A 20,329-nucleotide genomic window follows, 5' to 3' on the forward strand; every position below is an offset into this window, starting at 1 on the left:
GCTTCTGTAATGTGTTTTAAAAATTATTCTCCTATAATGTCTATTGTATGTACAACCTATACAAGATGGAAGATAATTTTTTCCCTAACTTAAGAAAAATTTTAAGTTTTTAAAAATAGAGATTAGTTATAACAAAACTGGTAAACTCATAGAAAATTAACCATAACTAAGTTAATGAATAAATTAAGTTTTATGAAATAAAGCGGCTAGGCAGAGTGGCTCAGACCTGTAATCCCAGCACTTTGGGAGGCCCAGGCAGGAGGATCACTTGAAGCCAAGAGTTCTAGACCAGTCTGGCCAATATAGCAAGACCTTGTCTCTACCAAAAAAAAAAAAGAGCCAATGAGTAAATAAAACTTCTTACATCATAATAGCTTATACTTACTGAGCACATATTATTTGCCAGGCATGGTTCTAAGTACATTACACATATTAACTGATTTAATTCCCCCAAAAACTCTGTGAGGGAGGTACTGTTATTACAACATTTTATAGGTGAATATGAATCAAAGAGAGGTTGGGCAGTTTGCCCAAAGTCATACAGCTAGTAAGTGGTATTCACATTGGGCATTCTGACTCCAGAGCCCATTCTTTAACCATTCTGTATACCAGACTTTGTCAACCTCTGTACTATTGACATTTTGGGTTGGCTAACTCTTTGTTGTGGAGGACCATCATAGGTATTGTGGGGTGTTTAGCAGCATCCCTGGCCTTTACCCACGGAGATGCCAACAGCGCTGCCCCAGTTGTGACAAGCAAAAATGCCTCCATTGACAGAACTGAGAACCATTACTGTAGACAGTGCCCTCGAATAGACATATAGTGTGAGTCACATATGTAATTTTAAATTTTCTGGTAGCCATATTAAAAAGCAAAATGAGACAGAAAAATTTAATTTTAATACTATATTTTATTTATCTCAATATATCTAAAATATTATAGAAAATTACTAATGAAATATTTTATATTATCTTTTTATACTAAGACTTTGAAATCCACTGTATATTTTACATTTACAGCACATCTCAATTCAGACTAGCCACATTTCATGTGCTTGATAGCCACATGTGGCGAGTGGTTACCATATTGGATAGCATAATTCTGTACTACTTCATAAAATATCCTTAGGTTAAGGGTTATATAACTATAAAAATTGGAGTTCAAAAAATATAGAGTTCACAGTAGAATATCTTGGAAATAATCAGATAATTCATATTGAATATTACTAATCAGAATTCATATTTATGATGGCAACATTTGGAATAAGTTATAAGCGTAGCAAGGCAGACTCTTCATTCAACTTGCCTATTCTTTTTATTCTGACTATCTTTTGAGGTATCTGACTGGTCCGTATTCTCTGGCCATCTTTCTCATCTTTTATTACAATTATGGTCAAAGCTAGTTCTGGGCTTTACATTCTCAAATCATTTGTCAAGACCTCAATGTTTCTCATTCTTTTGAGGTCCCTGCTATTGGAGGTTGTTTCTTTTGTTCTTAGCTTAATTTCATTCAAGGCTTAATTTAAAATATTTAGGGACTATAATTTTTAATATCCATAATTAGCAGTCTCTTTGGTGACCCTCAATAGATTTAACTTCTGCTCTAGGTCTGTGAAATAGGCAGCATAAGGAAAAATTTCTGTTGACAGACTAAATTTTCTTTCTTTTAGTTTTCTTAAGTTATGGTCTCTTGCCACAGATTTCCTTTCTCCTCAGTATTTTTCAAACATTGTAAAGATTTATTTTTTCATTCATTTGTTCATCATTTTACAAGCCATCATTTGTTTTTACTGTGGACCAGGTATCAGGGTTTCAGAAACAAATGAGACTCAGCCTCTGCCCTCCCTGCTGGAATTTACTTGCCAAAAGGCAAAGAAGACTCAGAAAAAAAATAAAGAAACAAACAAAAAACCAGACAGTAATGTGATTCACACTGTAGTAGCAGTTTGGGGGAAATTTTTACAAGCCCTTTGTAGGGTGTCTTTCTTGCTCCCCAGTGAGAGACTTCCAGCAGAGGTGACATCTGAGTTGTGTTTTGAAGGAAGAGTATGGAATTCACTAGGCAGAGAAGAGGCAAGTTTATCTCCTGTCTTCTGATCACATCACATCTCCAACCTTCCCTGGCTTTTCCATTGAGTTAGTGTGTTTACTGAAAGCATCCTTTCTTTGGGCAGAAGGTGATCCATGCTGCACCTGATCCTGAAGAAATGTTGCTCTTCTATCTATGTGACCTGGTTTGCCGGCATGCCTCTTGATGGGTTAGTTAGAACAGGACTGGATGGATATTATTAGTATGTCATTTTTCAAACCTGGGCTAAAAGATTACACGTGACATTTATTTTCTTTTCATGCTTTTCTAAATTTTCTTTTTTCTTAAACATTGAACATTCACTACTTAAGTAATCAGTGGAAAAGAAAGGTAAAATTTTATTTTAAAAACTAAGCAGTGGCTGAACTTTTAAAAGATACTGTGTGTACAAAGATGATTCCTTTGGGAGACTTATTTATAATCAAAATCTCTATTGTTGCTGTTAAGATCTCAGAATTATGTTTCTTCTGGATAATTTTTTATCTTATTGGTGATGTTAGAATATGGTTATTTCTTTTGTAGCATGAGATTAAGTCTTTTGCTCTTCACCATTCCAATTACTCATTCATAATTATGTTCACCATTGAAGTCAGAAATCTTCTAGACTGTGTGAGTATAAGAGAGAGAGATTTTCAATTCAACTCTTTCTCACAATGTTTATTTCTAACATAACAATGTTTATTTTTGACATTTTCATGGCTGTTTCAGTGTTTGGTCTATTGCAAACTTGTCTGAAGGTATCATGTTTCTCTTCCCCTGGAAGACACAATTTTGTCTCTCTAAAGAAAGGATATTTCTCTCTGAAACTGCACTTGACACAGTGTGGGATTTTCTCCCTCTCCCTGGTGGGACCCCCATCTACTTTAGTTAGTTGGCCAGTACATGTTGAAGCTTTTAAGATATGTAAAAAAAGACATGCAAAGTCTAGCCTCAAAATGTTGGTCTCCTTTCCCTTATTTCATGATATCCATTTTATTTCCTAGTTTGGGTCAGAATTTTAAAACATGAAGGCTCTTTGAGATCTTCCAATTCAACACTCTAATTTTGTAGATGAAGAAACCATGTCATGGAGCTAATGATGATAGTAATAGCTAACATTAAAGGAGCACTTACCAAATGCCCGGCCCTTACTAATTGCTAAGTGACTTATGAGTATTATCTCACTTAATCCCATAACCTCATCAGGTAGATATTCATGTTTACTCCTCATTTTACAGAGAAGTAAATTAATAACTTGCTTAGGGTCATATGGTTAGTAGGCAGCAGAGCTGTAACTCTAATGCAGGTGGATGGTTTACCAAATCTGCTTAATTTGAACACCACATTGCTGTCTTAGTACTTTGAGAGTGACATGAGTTTATCACCTAGCTTTATTCCTTCAAGTTTATTTTAGAAAGCAGGTTCCTTTTCCCCCATTGAGAGAGTTGTGTCCTTCGATTTTATCTTGTTTTAGATAGGCAAAGGTCATATCCTGTCTCTATGCCCCTCTTACATCCACAGGTCACAGCAAACTGAGATCCCAGCACATCAACAGACAGATGAGTTGTATTCCTCTGGTGGGTCTGGAGAGAGTGAAGAAGAAACTAAAGACAAGGATGAGGAGAAGGCCATAGACTGTATATTTCTTCCTAAAGACAAATTAGCTCAATCTCAGAAGAAAATTGCTCAACTGATTAAGGAAAAAATGGTAAAAAAAACAAAACACTAGGTTTTTGTTTCTATTAAAAAATACATCCATAATTAGAGAAGCTTTAAATGCAGATTGAAGCACAGGAAGATGTTATATTTCTTTGAAAGCAGGCGGACAAAGCAGAGCTGCCCACCTTCCGGTTCTACGCATAGCTCACTGCCTGTTCCTCCTTGGAGTATTTGTGCTCCTAGCTTTAAACTAAGAATTAATGTTTGATTCTTCCTGTAGATGTTTGATTACCTTTCATTTTAAAAAATTTAAAAAAAAAATTTCTCCTGAAAGGTTTCAGGATGATACCTCTTGGTGAACAAGAGGGCCAGGATAGTGAGGCAGGGGCTGAGAACAAGGGTAGCCAGGTAGGTCTAGGCTTAGGCCTGGCAAGGATATGGCTAAGATGCCTGTGGTTACAGTGGAATCATAAGCAAACCAAGTGGCCAGAAGCAGGAGGTAGCAGCAGAGGTCAGAGAGTCTGAGTATGCATTTCTTAGTGCAAGTCAAGGACTTGGGAACTAGGATTTCAGAGTAAGTGGGTAAACAAGAGTGTTCAAAATCCAGGAACCTGAGACAGCATGATATTGACTTTCATTGTTTGAACATAGGCACCAGTCTGCCTCCAAAACATGATTTATCAACAGAGGAGTTTGTACCCTCACTTCCTGGATATTCTTAGTTAAGGAAAACAAATGATCTTAAAGTGCGTGTATGAAAAAGACCTGTAGATGGCTTAGAAAGGGCTGAGAGGCACCTCAGAGGCAAATGATGGAAGCTGATGCCTCTCTAGATGGATATCTGTAAATTTATCTCTGTAAATTATCCAGAGAACTTGCAAAAGACAGTCTTCCTGGTCTGGACCCACAAATCCAGGCTAGAAGGATCATTTCTAGAAACAGACAGATACTATCTGCCATGGAGTGCAAATGTAAGTCTTGAAAATTCCCTTGCCAGTTTGGATAATGACAAAGATTTAGATCTTAGGAATTAAATCTAACTTACCCCCTAAACTCATCAAATTGTACACATTAAATATGTACAGTTCTTTATATATCAATTATACCTCAATAAAGCTGTTAAAAAGAAAATAAATCTAACCCAGCCCAGTCCTCACAGCCCTGAAGGGTAGGGGGAATGCCACCATCAGCAGCAGCAGTGCTGGGGTGACCTCTAGAGCCCATGTTGGTTGTCTCACTTTCTCCAGGGCAGGGAGTTTGGGGATGAATACGGAATGTCCAGAACCAGGACAGAACTCAAAGCTTTGGATTCCTATTCAACTGATTTTTCATGGTATTATGCTTCTTCCTCAAAATAGAAATTAGTATTTACTGTGGTCAGCCCATGGTGAGCTCTCAAAATGCAGAATGAATGGATGTTTTTGAACATCAGGGGAAATGCCCTCCTACCATTGCTTGCATCTGTATATTTCAGCAGGGAGCAGGTGAAGCATCAACTTAGGTAGGAGATCGGAGTCAGGAGGGAGTAGTCCTCAGACTCACCTAGGGCATTGTATGTCACTCTTTACATGGCCTGCACTTTGATAGCACTTAACAAATTTGGATCACTTTGATGCTGACTAATTTTTTTTCCTTATAATAACTGTAAGGTAGATGGTGTAGGTTTCCACATCTTAGAAAAGGAAGCTGGTATTAGGGTCATCTTCCCCAAAGCAACAGAATTAATAAACATTAGAACCAGGGTTGAAACTTCAGGCTTTTGATTTCTTGAAGTGCTATTTTCGCTTTACGAGGACATAAATAAATAAACACCTGGCTTTATCAACTGGTGCAGCCAATAAATGACTGTGTTTGTAAAGTCACTGAAATATATGACTTGGACATTCATTTCTGTGATTTCTTGGAGAGTTTTGCCTGTCAGTTCTATAGGGGCAGAGAGACTCTTTCCCCTACCTCTTCTTTATCTCCTTGCTAAGAGATGATTCATTCAGCAGATATCGAATGCATGCCTCCTGTGTGCCCTAGGCATGCAACAGTGAACATGAGGAATAAACTTTTGTTCTTGAGAGACTTACCTTCTATTTAGGGAGATAGATAATAGATAACAAACAAAAAATAATAGCTAATACAATATCAGATATAAGTAAATGCCATAAAGAAAAAAATAAAATAGGTAATGGGATCATGAGTGATGGAGTGAAAGACTATTTTAGATAAGGTGACCAAGAAATGCCTGTCTGAAGTAAACAAAGTGAAAATAAAATGAGTGCATGAACTACGTGGAATAATGACCTAAACAGAAGATACAGCAGGTGCACAGCCCAAAGTTAGTTGGCCATGTTCAGGAATAGCTGGGAAGTGCAGCTGTAGTGGAGGGAAAAAGGAGAGAAGGAGAGAGTGGTAGAAAATGAAGTTAGGAGGTGATTAGGGTTAGCTCAGAGTTTGCAGTGCCTTGGAGGCCATGATGAGGACTTTGGATTTCATTAAGAATAAAAAGTGGAAAGCTGTTGGAGGGTTTTGAATAGGAGATTTATGATCTGATTTATATCTTAAAAAGATTACACTGGCATATAAAATATGTTTAACAATCTACAAATTTATGAGAATAATAATAATGAACAAGCTATTTGGTCACCATTACAGCATGTTAGTGAACAGACTCATAGTTTTGAAAGCTGGTGAAGATTAAGGCAGACATACACCATGAATCCTGGCTTTCTAATGTGAACTGTACTATTGGGTAGCCAAAGAGAAGATGAGGGGAAATTTCACTTTTATAGAATTATTTCAGCTAATAAATGAAGAAGGAATATAGAATTCATGTATCAGTATTTTACAATCCTTTATGAATTGATTCATGCAGTTGTGCTAATATCATAAAAAGAGACAACCAGATAGTAGGTGTCTTCTGATAGAAGAACATACCACTACCAATGAGGTAGTTTTGCATTAAAAAAAGAAAGCTAAAATTAACTAAACTTCTAAATCCAGCTGCTAATACAAAGGCAGAACAGAGAGTGGAAGGACATATTGAATGATACCACGAGAATACAGTCAACAAAATTCATGTCTGTTGGAAATACTAGACCAAATTATCCAGCATCTTTGAGATACTTATGAAATGTTTATAGAGGAAACAGTAGAATGTCTTTGAGTTCTTCAGCATAATAGAAGGCAAAGACAGATGGATGAGGAGTATAGATATGAAACAAGATTGACCATGAGTAGATAACTGATGCAGCTGAATGAGTCATTCTTCATGCCAGCTATTTTTATATATCTCTAAAGTTTTTTCATGATAAACAGTTAAAATAAGTCACTCTGGAAAATAGTCTGTAGGGGCCAGAGGGGAAACAGTTAGAAGGGGCTGCTGTGGCCAGCCAGGGAAAAGGTGGGGGTAGCTTACACTAGGTACTTTTGGCAGAAATGAGGAAAAGAGTTTGGTTTTAGGATTTAGAAGTAAGGTAGATCCAACTGGACTCGATGGATTGAACAGGGGATAGGAAGGAAAGAGAAGAGAAAAAAGATGACAGGTGAATGCAGTTCTACATTCCAGTGATAAGTTCATGGGCTGGAGATTTCTTCGTTTCCGAAAAGCATAATGACTCATTTGCTCTCTACAGAATACCCAAGCAAACAAGGAGCTGATTCGATGTGTCATCCTTTCTCGGATTATTTTTGGGGAAGATCACTGGAAATGTGCACAGGCTTTGGCCAGCCTAGCTTATGGCTACCTGACATTGAGAGGTACTTGGTTTCCCCAGCTGGGTCTGGGTGGCAGCCTCGGAAGGCTGAACTGAGCCTACACAACCTTAGTGAGGGTGGAGATGACTGGGAGGGCGCCTTCCTGTCCCTAGTTCACACTTCATCAGGAGAAGGGAGAGTCCATGGATGAGGCAGACAGTGTGGCAAGGATCTTAGTAAGAAAGATAATAATGATGGTGATGATAATTATTAAGTATTTAGGTGTGCCAAGCTAGTCTCATTTAGTCCTCATACCATCCCTGAAAGAGGGATACTATTACTATTCTCAGTTTATGGATGAGGACACAAGCACAGTGGACAGAGGACAATGTCAGGCATTCCAGCCACAGGTCAAAAGGAGAAGAACTGGAAGGGATATTCAGTCAGCATTAGGGAGGCAGATCCAGTTACAGGACTTGAACTCTAGGGACGGAACTCAGGTTCCTGGAAGGTCTGGCTTAGTGAAGGCAGGGTCCTCATCCTAGAGAAATGGTGCTTTTGAGCGGTACTATGGGAGAATAAGATAGGAATCTATTTGTTAAAACTGGAACCCAAATGAAAATTCCATGAGGGTAGAAACTTGTCGTAATGAGGCCCAATAAATATTTGTTGACAGATGGAGAAGCAAGAGCACATTTCTGAAACCAGGGGCATAGCCAACTCTAGACCCTCTGTTCCTTGACCAGCCATGTCCCCCTGTGTGGACTATATACACTTCTGTGGAACTCATTGCACTGTGCTCATATATGCTTTGTTTAAATGCTACTGCCTCTGAAATAGAAGCTCCCTAAGGGCATGGACTAGGTCTGAATTAATCTAGCACAATTCTTTGTACACAATGTGGATCAGCACATTACTCCTTGTTAGAACTGAGCCCCTGGCCTCGATGACCTCAGTCTCAAGTGAGGCCTAATTTACAATACAAATTAAGGGCTTTATGTCTTAAGTGATTTGAAGGCTACAGGGTAAGGGAACAATACACCTGGGCCATATGAGGCTAGATATAATAATCAGAACTGTTGGAAAAGTTTAAATCAAACTAATTTCTCAGTTATTAATTTCAGAAAATGTTCTCCTCCTTAGGGCTCCATAGGCCCTTTTACATTCATTTTTTTTAAGACCAGTCAAGTGCAGTAGTGAAAAGGGGAGAGAGTGTAGAATAAGGAGTTTGATCTGTAACTGACTGTGAACAGTCAACTGAGTTAACTCACTAACTCACTACCGTCAGACCAGCCTCACTTGTTTTTGTTTTTTGGTTTTGTTTTTTTTTGTTTTTTGTGGTTTTTTTTTGAGACAGAAGCTCTAGCCCGGGCTAGAGTGCCATGACGTCAGCCTAGCTCACAGCAACCTCAAACTCCTGGGCTCAAGCGATCCACCTGCCTCAGTCTCCCAAGTAGCTGGGACTACAGGCATGTGCCACCATGCCTGGCTAATTTTTTCTATATATATTTTTAGTTGTCCAGATAATTTCTTTCTATTTTTAGTAGAGACAGGGTCTCGCTCTTGCTCAGGCTGGTCTCGAACTCCTGACCTCGAGCAATCCTCCTGCCTCGGCCTCCCAGAGTGCCAGGATTACAGGCGTGAGCACTGTGCTCGGCCCTCATTTGTTTTTAATGTAACTTTACAGTCATTCACTGATGTGGCAAGATCACAAGTTGCTGACATCATAGCATCAGGACAGTTATGCTGTGAGTCACAGTGAGGTTCTTTTAGGACTTAAGAACGTGTCTGTTGTGTTCTTAAAGAAGGCTGCCATGGCTAAGGAGAGGAAGGAGTCCTCAGTTACTGGCAGAGCAGGCGGCCACATCTGTTAGATTTGAGAGCCACTGGGAAGGATCTGACCCTAATGGGCTTCCATTCTTTCTTACTTGGAATTTCTCTATTCCAGTGAGGCTACTTTCCTCAAAAACTTGCTGCCTTCATGATAAGAGTCAAATTTAGGGATTTGCTACTTCAACACTTATAGAGCTCTTGCTGTAAGCCTGGTGGCACTGTGCTAGGTGCTAGGGATATGTAAATGAACAGTAGTGGTCCCTGTGCTCTGGGGACATGCAGGGATCTTTTGATAGGCACCGTATTCGTGGTAGGAATAAAGTTCTGGGGAACATAGATGGGGCAGTTCAGTGATTCTGCCATTGAAGAAGGTCAGGGAAGGCTGCAGAAAGACGGTGATATTTGTCCTGTCTTTGAAAGAAGAGTATAGGTTTACCAGGTAGATGTTGAGGGGAGTGGTAAAAAGTACAGAGTTGGCCCTTTTTATATGTTGATCTAAGGCACGAAAGGTGACAGGAGGGCATTCTATATGAAATTCCTCATAGAGAACATTGTAGGTTCTCTCTAGATCCAAGGGGTTAGGGTAGAACAGAAGACACCTTAGGACAGACAAGTCATGCTTAGAAATGGGACTGAAAAGGCCATTTGGGCCCAGATATCAAGGAGTTTGGGAGTTCTTAAAAAATTTGAGGTGAGGTAGTAATCAAACTTGTGTTGTAAAATGAGGAACTCTGGAGGATGGGTTGAACTGGTAGAGAAAGTAGAGGTGAAGACCAGTTAGGCCATTATCCTGTCCAGGTGAAAGTTGATAAAGGCATTGGCTATGGCAGTTGGAATGCAGAAAAGATAACTTAAAATGTACAATTGGTGACATTTAGTGGCCAATTCAATATAGAGTGGGAAGGACAGGGAAGAGTTGAAGTTGAAGCAAGCAGAGCCTGGACAATTTGCTAAAATAGAGAATTAAAGAGGAAGACCAAGTTGATGGAGGAAGCTACTGGGTTTGGCTTCTGACAGGCTGGGTCACATCTATGTTGAAATATTCAGTAGACAACTGGAAATGTTCAGTAGGCTCAGGAAAGATGGACAGTTTGGGAGAGGTAAGCCCATATGAGCAAGTTGAGGCCATAGGAGTGGATGAGCTTGATCAGAAAAAGTGTGTAGAAAGAGAAGAGAAGGGGACAGAGAGCAGAAGACTGGAAAACAAGAACATTAGAATTGGGTCATGGAAGAGGGGCCAGCAAAGGAAATAGAAGAATCAGGAGGGGCCATGTCACAGAAGCCAAGGGAGGACAGAGGGTTTCAAATAGAAGAGCAGTGTGGTTGTAACAGTTTCAGATGATAAAGAGAAGTCAAATAAGGTAAAGGCTGAAGAGAGACTCATGGATTTGGCAATGGGTAGGTCATTGATACTTGGTTTTGTAGGGACAAGTACATTCCTTGAGCCCTGGGAAAGCCCAGATTCAGGAAGACTAGCTAAGAGACTTACTGGAATTCAGACTTGAGGTGATGACAGCTTAAACTGGAGAGGAAGGTGTTTGAGAAGATTTGTATGAACCTAGGGCAAGGCCAGATGCTGCCTCCTCTGGCTAGCATAGAAGATTACCATGATAGGTCTATGTAAGGAGGATGGCCTGCATATTCTGAAATCAGCTTTTTCCGTGATCAGCCACAAACTGACGTTGAGTTTTACTTTTACAATTAAATTCCAAGTTGTGTCGATATAAGTAAGCAGGTCATGTCACAAAAGATGGTGATAACATCCTTTTCTATCTAATTCACAGTTTTTCTTGCTCCATTAATAGAGAACTATGTTTAGGGTAATAGGTTGGAGGGGTGAAAGTTTTCTTGTAAAGGAGTTTTTTGTTTGCTTTTTCTAGATGGGAAAAACAGCTTCCTGGTTAAACAGAGTGCCCATATGGTAAAACAGCACCTAGACTTGAACCCAGGCTTTGTGACACCCAGCCTAGAGTTTCCTAGAATAAATTATGATTGTGACCTTTATTGGAGAATAGCCCAGTGCCTCTTATTTCAGTTGTAGTCCTACCCAGTTTCTTCACTGAAGTTTTATTTTTTAGTGTCTGGTCCACGGAATAAAACAAGTAAGGCTTTGAAAAATTGCAGACCTTTGAGAGAGATGAAGTGCTTGCTGAGCTGAACTTAGTTGTGTTGTTGTTAATCCTGTAACTGCCTTAAAATGGACAGAATATATGAGCCGGGCCTCTGTGTAGGCGGGATGTGTGTGTCTGTGTGTGTTCATGCCTCACTGCACATGTGCATGTTTTACAGCCATCAAACCTGCTTTCCTCATTTCCCTCTGAGCCTTTTCCAGCACTGGGATATGAGGGTCAAGCCAAAAGCCTGATTTCTCTCAATAAACAGTCTTTCAGTGAGTATTTAGTGAGAAACTTGTATATGTGAAATATATGAAGAGCACTTTGGGAAATATAATGTACAGAAGCCCTCAAAGATCTTAGTGTGGAAGGTGAGCTACCTAGAGACATAGCTATGATAGAAGGCACTACAGGGTTAATGCCATGTAATTGATTGAAATAACGGGCTTTGGGAAGGTTGAGTGAAATCATTTCCAGCTGTGATGTTAAGTGATAGATTCAGTGGAGTGGTGGCATTCAAGAAGGACTGTAAAAAATGAGTTGGGTTTGGGGAGGTAGCAGAAGGGGTGGGTATTTCTGATAAGGAGAACGGCATGGGCAAAGGCACGAGGAAGGAAAGTGCAATGTCTGTTGAGGCAGCAGTAAGCAGCCCTCTCTGGTTAGCACTGCTAAGATGAACTTCAAAAGAAGGGTGCACTGGGCAGGCCATGGTGTGGTTTTAAGTACAGGCTAAGGAATTTGTAATTTATTTCGTAGGGAAGGAGCACTATAAAGATTTTCCAGCAGGATGATGAAAGTATTTAAGCGTACTTTTGGCTAGGTTAATCTAGGAATGATGGAATGGAAGCTGTCTCAGTCATCTAGGTCCAAAACTAGGCTAGTGACAGAAGGGATGGATGAGAAGGTAAGGATCCAAGAGTCTATGAATGACACATACATTTATTATTAAACCAGAAATCCCACTCTGGGAATCTTTTCTAAATACACACTTACAACATATGGATAAGATTATTCTTTGCAGCATTCTTTATGAGTAAAAGATTGGAAACAACCAAGTATCCATCTACAGGGAACTAGTACATACACACAGTGGGATATATGCAGCTTTAAAAAAGAGCATGAGGAAACTCTGTATAGTACTAGAGGAAGATCTCCTGGGGAAAAGAGAATGTACCATGCAGTATAGTGTTCATAATATGCCTCTTTTTGTATAAGAAAGAAGGGCAGAGAAATGAAAATGTATGCTCATATTTACCTAAAGAAACACTGAAGGGTATACAAGAATGAAATATAAAAGTTACTTAGAGGATACTTGGGGTGTTACCTTTTCATATAATTTTAACTTTTCAACCATAGAAATGTATACCTATTCAAAAATGATTAAAAGAGGGACCATGAGGGAAGAATTGGCAGGACATGGTGTTCAATTTGGGGTTGAGGAAAAGTGAGGCCCAAAGACGACCATGAAGTTTCAGGTCTCTGTAGGTGCCATTTTCGGAGATAAGTAGGTAATGAAAGGAAGTGGACTGGGAAAGAAGTGCTGGGTCTAGTTTTTTTTTTTAAGACAAAGTCTCGCTCTGTTACCCGGGCTAGAGTGAGTGCCGTGGCGTCAGCCTGGCTCACAGCAACCTCAAACTCCTGGGCTTAAGTGATCCTCCTGCCTCAGCCTCCCAAGTAGCTGGGACTACAGGCATGAGCCACCATGCCCGGCTAATTTTTTCTATATATATTTTTAGCTGTCCAAATCATTTCTTTCTATTTTTAGTAGAGACGGGGTCTCGCTCTTGCTCAGGCTGGTCTCGAACTCCTGAGCTCAAACGATCCACCGGCCTGGGCCTCCCATAGTGTTGGGATTACAGGCGTGAGACACCGCGCCCGGCCCTAGTTTTGATATATTGATTTTGAATCACAAGAGAAATCCACTAATCTGAGAACCCCTAATCTGAAAATCTGAAATCCAAAATGCTCCAAAATTTGAAACTTTTTCAGTGCTGACATGATGCTTAAAGGAAATGTTCATTGGAGCATTTTGGATTTCAGATTTTTGGATTAGGGATGCTCAGTTGGTTATCTGTATATATTCCAAAATTAAAAAAAAAAATCCCAAACCCAAAAGCACTTCTGGTCCCAAGCATTTGGGATAAGGGATACTCAACCTGTAGTACATTCTCACTTGTGCTGGACATTTGGGACCAGAATTTGGGAGGAGAAAAGGAAAATAATAACCATTGAGGAATATTTTTGAGACCCGAACTAGAGAGGGGAAATGGTAAATTATAAGCATGGAGGCCAAGGTTGAAGTAACAGGAGTTGATAAAACTTCTGAGATGGAAAGACCTCAGCACTTTTCTTTCTCATGGGGGAAAGAGAGGGAAGGAGAGAAGAAAAGCAAGAAACTGAAAGAACTGAAAAATGGACATATGAATGGAAGGGAACAAAGGACCCTGGTAAAGAGTTAGCAAAGAATCAATTAAAGAAGGTTTATAAAGGAGAACCAAGTTGGTGCAGAGCCTTGAGAGCCAAACAGGTAAGGGTGTCTGATGCTGCAGTGACGTGGAGACTGAGAAACGATTGGATTTATTTATTAGCAGGTCTTTGGAGGGACCTCAGGAGAACAGTTTCCCCACAGTGGTTGGAGCAGAAGCCAGATCCTAGGGATGAGGGGAAGGAACAGGCACTAAACTGTGTATTCTATGTACTATATATTGAAAGGAATGAAGGAGAATGGAAGGATAGCTAGAAAAGGCAGGAAAGTCAAGGGAAGATGATTTGACAAGAGAAGGAGAGGCAGCAAGATTCTAGCTAGAGAGGAAGGAGCCCCAGTTAGAACAGAGGGTTTGAAAGTTTTAAAAAAATGGAGTAATGATGGAAGTGGGGTTCATGAGAGAATGTGAGGCCTTTGCAGCCAGAGTGTGTAGAAGGCTGTTAGTCGGTGGAATAGAGGAAGGAATGCTAGAAGTGAACTCCATTACCAACTCCATTACCAGGTGACCCTGAGGGAGCCTGGTGTACAGCAGCTGAGAAGGGGCGGGCAGAGACACCAGGGAGGTTTGGCACCTAAAGTGAACAGTTTTCAGGTGTTCAGGAAGGAGAATACAGTAATGTGGGCAAACGGTTTCTGGAAACTCTGCTTATTATTAAACAAAACAATAAATTAATGTGTTATTACTGGGAACCTTCCAGGTATTCAGGGCTCTATTATAAGTGTTGCAAAATCCAGAAAAAGAAGCATAAGTCATGAACTCTGTCTTCTCTGTCTATCTAGTTGGTTTAAAAAAGAAAATAAAAACCAGTTAATCCGACCCACAAGAGCCTAATACCTACTTGAAGTGAGTTTGCATTTGAGAATTCAACCTTTTTACAAAGATTCTGAAGCAGCACTATGAAAAATGTCCAAAGGATGGACAAATATAAATAAACTACTCAATAAGAGAAATGGACCCTGGTAATAATAATTATAATGGCTAATATATCTTCAAACTTACTTCAATCAGGCACTATTTGATCCTTTTTTATATTAAATTAATTCTTGCAACAACTATGAGATAGAAGGTATTATCATTACCATTATACAGGTGAATAAACCGAGGCACATACAGCTTAAGTAGCTTGTTCAAGGCCACATGGATAGCAGTAAGTGGCTAAGCCAGAATTTATACCTGGGAAGTCTGGCTATAGACTCTGCTCTCTTAATCACTGTACCACACTGCTTAAATATAGATGATGATCAAGGTGAGCGCTTTCCGGTAACAGCAGCAACCTCCAAAGACTGGGTAGCTCTGACCAGATTCTCTTGGGCCTGAGTCAGTGTAACAGACATCAGTGATAGAATCCCAACCCAAACTAAGGCAAAATGATTGATATGTTTAGTGGATAATTTTTTGGACTCATTTTTCTAATTCATAAATACTTCCTTGTATTCCTGAGTCTCAAGCTCCAGAAGCAAGCCTTGCTGTCACCTGATTTTTACCTCTATAACTGCTGCACTGTCAGTGTAGGGAGAAGGGTCATGTCCTTGGCTTGGGAGGGCAGGTAAAGGAAAATTACTTGGTTTAAGAGCAGACATTGGGAGTGAAGATGTGGTTGGAGTTACAGAAAGAGATCATAATTCTGTGAGCATCCTTCATAGATACATACAACAATAAGTCTTATATACACAGTATTCTTTTTTACATAAAAGAGGGTGTTCTTGCAATTAATAAAATGCAAATTCATTTCAAAGTGTTACTGATGCTGAATTCATAGTAATTTTTGTCATCATGAATTTTCTCAAGTAGTATTTACTATAAAATAATTATTATCATAAAGTGCAGGAAGCCATATGATTTTTTTTAATGTAAAAAGAGCTTTCATCCTTGAAAAGGTTGGAAAACATTTGTCCAGAGAAATGGTCTTCAAACTCTTGAGAGTTAGTTCCCTTAACCCTTAAAAATATTTGAGCAAACACTGAGTTACTCCATATATGTGAATTTATAAGTTGTGTACAATAGCATTAATATGTAATATTGTAAATAGTCATAAAACAGAAAAAAGGCATAAGATTTTTAAAAAAATAGAGAAGTTTACATTTTCCCCCCCACACCTATGGCATCTTGCGTACCCATACGGGTACATGTACCCCACTTTGGAGACCAGAGTGGATTCTGGGAAGGTGAAAGGAGTGATTTTTCCCTTTAAGGGCTTAAAGTATAATAAACTGTTTTAAATCAAGATCCTAGTTCAGTTTGCTTAAGCCATGTTGGTCACCAGCTCAGCTTTATCATCAGAAGGACCACAGTGTGGGGCATGGTCCCGTGGAACTGTAGAATTAATTAGCTGCTGAGCTTAGAGGAAAATGGTTCCTCCTGGGGATTTCACAACCAGCATGGAACACTTTGGCAGGGAGGGGGCAGGCTTGCAAAGCCTCAGGGACTGCCTCAGAGCAACTTACTCAAGTGATGGTTGTTTTATTTGCCATTCTTGAGCCCAGAAGGAGTCCTGTGCTGATTTGGGGTGGTTTTCAGTAGCTCCTCCAGTTAGCATCACCTTTCTTCCTCCTAAGGACCCAGGCAGCCGTAGGAATTTGGCTTTTGCACTCCTTAATGACATACTCCCAAGGGCCCACCTGGTTGTGGAAAACAACCTATTTGATCAAAAGACTCTCTCAGTTTCCTACTTTATGTTCTTGTTCTAAAGTAGCAATCTCAGCTTCTAATGTCCTGGGTAGAGTTTTTTGTGACCTTACTAATTGATACTATCTTCCTCAAGATGTATGAAGACTCCCAATTATCTAACAAATCAAATCTAACCTCTTCATCTTGGCATCTGCTATGGTTTGAATGTGTCTCCTCTAAAAAGCAGGTGTTGTCATTGTGATAGTATCAGGAGGTGGGGCCTTCCAGAGGCGATTAGGCCATAAGGGGACTTCCCTCATGAGTGGGGTTAGGCCCTTATAAAAGAAGCTTTATGCAGCGGCCCTTTTTTTCTCTTCCACCTTCCATCATGTAGGCACACGACAAGAGGTTCCCTCACCGGGTGGCTGGTGCCTTTTTGATCTTGGACTTTTCAGTCTCTGGAACTGTGAGAAATTTCTGTTCTTTACAAATTACCCAGTCTCAGGTATTCTATTATAACAGCACAAACGGACTAAGACAACAACCAAGACTTCATTTTACGTAACCGGTGCAGCATACCTTATACATCTTTCAGTTCCAAGTTTCCCTTCAGTCAGACCGGTCTTCTTAGTATCTTCCCTAACCCCTGTATCCACCCAACCTCATCCTTGCACATACACAGGCACACACTAGTTTGTCTTTATGGCCTCAGGCTATTTACTCCAAGTGGAAGCCCCTCCTTTATAAGCCAAAGTCCTACCCACTCTTCAAAAACAAGAGGAATCCCATTTCCTCTACCGAGATTTTACTAACTCAGTGTTTCTTCGAGTGTGGTCCTCAGACAACCTGCATTAATATCATCTAGAATAGTTATAAATGTGAATTCTTGGTTATCACCTAAGACCTGTTGCTTGTGGTAAATGTGAGTTCTTTGTTCTTACCCCAGAACTTGTGAAGGTAACAACTGGAAGGTAACAACTGGGACTCAGGAATCTGCATTTTAACAGGGTGCTTATGACACACAGTTCAATTTGAAGGCCACTTTTAACTTAGGACATGACTCTCTCTTAACTCTCTCATAACCAGAGTCCATGTTTCTCTTCATTTGAGACCTCTAGAAGAGAGATCTCTGAGTGTTCTACAGAGACTTCTTGGCTCCAGATTGCTTTTAACTTTTCATTTTAGCAGTTAATGAAAGTTGTATATAAGATTACTTTATTCCTACGTCTTCTCAATTGTTTCTCTGTTATATTTGCCATTTTCCTTTCCAACTTTGGGAGCTTTGGCTTTCCATTCAAGATATTTTTTCTTTGTCTAGTTTAGCCTTGCTGGGGTGAATGCTCATGTGGATGGTTGTGCCATTAGCTTTTTCCCACAGAACCCACTCAGTATAGATGACATGTTTCTTTCAGTAAATTTGGACTACTTTGCCAGTTTGCTGACCTTTATGGTGTCCTCACACAACCTGAACCTCATCATCCTTTTGCGTGGGCATAGATTAAATATTGTACTTACATGTCAGCTCTTTGGAAAGAGGGGAGGACAAAATCTTCTGCAAATTTGGGAAGGTTCGTTTGAAATTCCTTTTATAAAGGTTTTTACTTTGGTCAGAAGTCACAAAAGGGTTGAACTTCATTTTGGCTGCCACCACTTCGGTGATGGCTGCAAAAGGGAAAAGGAATCTGGATCACTTTAATGCTCTCCCAGAGATGGCTTTTTTTCCTTTCCTTTGGTGTGTGACAAATTAGTATCACCAGCTTCATCATAGATTGTAACTCTCTAAGGAGGTCAGGCACCTTTAGAAAGCATGAGGGCTGCAGGCATCAAAGGCAAGTCCTTTTAAGTTAGCCCTATTGCCACTGACTTGCACCCATGCAGTGAAACTGGGCTCCAAGGGCCAAAGGCACAGCAATCTGAGTAGGACCAGGGCTGGGAGTGTGAAGTGAGGATTAGGGGTACAGTGGCCTACTTGGCAGGGGGTGAATGTATTTAGCAGCCTCTAGGTGCCTGCAGAGAGAACACCAGCCATTGTCTTTTCCAGTAGAGTGGAGGGGAACTAGGATAGTATACTCTCTGCTGGCCTTTCTCTTTTCCTCAGGGCATCTCCTTTTCCATTAGAAAAAGGAAAAGACATAAGTTAGGCTGGAAGATGAGGAAGTAGCTCTGTAAACTGAGTGTCCCCAAGTTTACCTGTGTTAACTGGACAAATAGCAACTTGAGTAAGTGACCAGGAACACCAGCTTTTAGTTAGAAAACAAGGGGGAAAGGAAATAGGGTGTGGCTGGAAAGGGGGCTGCCCCCTCACCTGTGACACAGTGCACATTTGAGGGGAGCCTGGTGCCAAACCCTTAGACCATCTTCTGGGTCAGGGTTTGGTATATAGAAGAGCAGCTTCCTCACTGGGAACTGTGGAAAGTCAGCCCTAGACACAAGGGTTTATAGTAAAAAAATCTTTAAAAAATAAAACAAGGGGAAAACTCCCGCATTTCTATCTAGTTGGGATTTGGCATTGCTTTTGTCTTCTTAGGGGCCTTACTCCATTTAGCAATTAGATTCTTTTTATGTGTGTGACCAATTAGTATCACTAGCTTCATCATGGATTGAAAAAATCCCCAGATGTAAATAATTGCATACATGAGCCCTTGTATTTATAGAATGCCTTTTGCAGAAAGCTCAAAGCACAACACTCTATGGCATAACCTAGTCTGTTCCTGGGCTTTCTCCATGTGTTTGGTAAGGGGAAGCTTCTTTAATTATTGTCATTTGACACTTGGAGGCTAGAGAAGCTTTATGGGTTGAAAAGGACACATGGTGTTAGCAGCAGAATTGGGAATGGGATACTCAGCGTCCACTTCAGTCTCTATCAGTGATTTCCAAACTGAGGTCCACAGCCAGGAAGACTGCATAAGAGCTACTTGTGGAGCTAGTTAAAATTAGAGGTTCCTAGACCCCACTCCTCTAGAGATTCTAACTCAATAGGTCTGGTGTGGGACCCAGGAATCTATTAATATATTCTTTATAAGCATTTCAAATAATTCTGATTCGCAGCCAGAGTTAGGAACAAATAATATACTATAGACCATATGACAACTGCACTGCCTACCTTAGCCCCTTCCAGGAATGTCTTTGACTGAAGCGTACCTTTTTAATGTCTTTCTTCTTGCCACCCACCCTCTAACTTCCCTAGGCCTCCCAGTCCAGGCTAAGAAACATGCTGAGTCTGCGAAGAACACACTGTTGACCTGGAAGGCAAACATGACCTCAGACAAGGAGAAAAAGGAAATCCTGGAAGCTCTGGTCATGCTGTACTATACTCTGGGGGTGGCCTGGCTCCTGCAGAACCAATATCCTTCCCTTCCCAGCTGGGTTTGGTGACTGGAGCCATAGGCCACACATGTGCAATGGGTCGTCTCATACAGGAAGGTGAGAGATGGAACCAAGGCCTTGTAGCTCTTTTCCAATGTCCAGGCCTTCCACTAGCCTCTCATTTTCATTTAGAAAGGTATGTATTTTCCTCCTGTCTGTCGAGATAAGCTCTGAGTTGAGCCATGGGAGGGAGCTGACTAGTGACACCTCCCCTGGCCAGCTGAAGGTTTTCTGAGTCTGTCCTACTCTTCACTGAGTACCCAAGACAATCAGTATTAGCAATGAGGATGTGGGTGGTGGTGGCTGCGGCAGTGTAGGAACAGAGAGAAGGGTGGTCATTTAAAGCACCGTTTGGCAAACTAGGCTGCACATTGTAATCCCCTGGGGAGCTTTAAGAATTACTTCTGTCTGGGGCCCACCCCTTTTGATTTAAAAGCCCCCAAGTGATTGAGGTGTGCAGCCAAAAACCACAGATTTAATGACTCTTGATCATTTTAGTTTTTGGAAATGCTG

General features: G+C 40.4%; 1 protein-coding gene and 1 pseudogene across 4 annotated transcripts in view; one reads left to right on the forward strand and one right to left on the reverse strand.

Moving 5' to 3' along the window:
• Positions 1-20,329, forward strand: part of TTC23L (tetratricopeptide repeat domain 23 like) — a 60,254-nt gene that overhangs the window by 1,483 nt on the left and 38,442 nt on the right. For all 4 annotated transcript variants that reach the window (XM_045566543.1, XM_045566542.1, XM_045566546.1 and 1 more), the window contains exons 3-5: positions 3,589-3,775; positions 7,350-7,473; positions 19,638-19,794. In XM_045566543.1, coding sequence (XP_045422499.1) covers positions 3,589-3,775; positions 7,350-7,473; positions 19,638-19,794 — 468 coding nt within the window. The remainder of the gene's footprint in view (positions 1-3,588; positions 3,776-7,349; positions 7,474-19,637; positions 19,795-20,329) is intronic.
• LOC123648520 lies at positions 17,672-18,086 on the reverse strand (annotated as a pseudogene).

The sequence above is a fragment of the Lemur catta genome, chromosome 12, assembly GCF_020740605.2.
Source record: "Lemur catta isolate mLemCat1 chromosome 12, mLemCat1.pri, whole genome shotgun sequence".
Lineage (NCBI taxonomy): Eukaryota > Metazoa > Chordata > Mammalia > Primates > Lemuridae > Lemur > Lemur catta.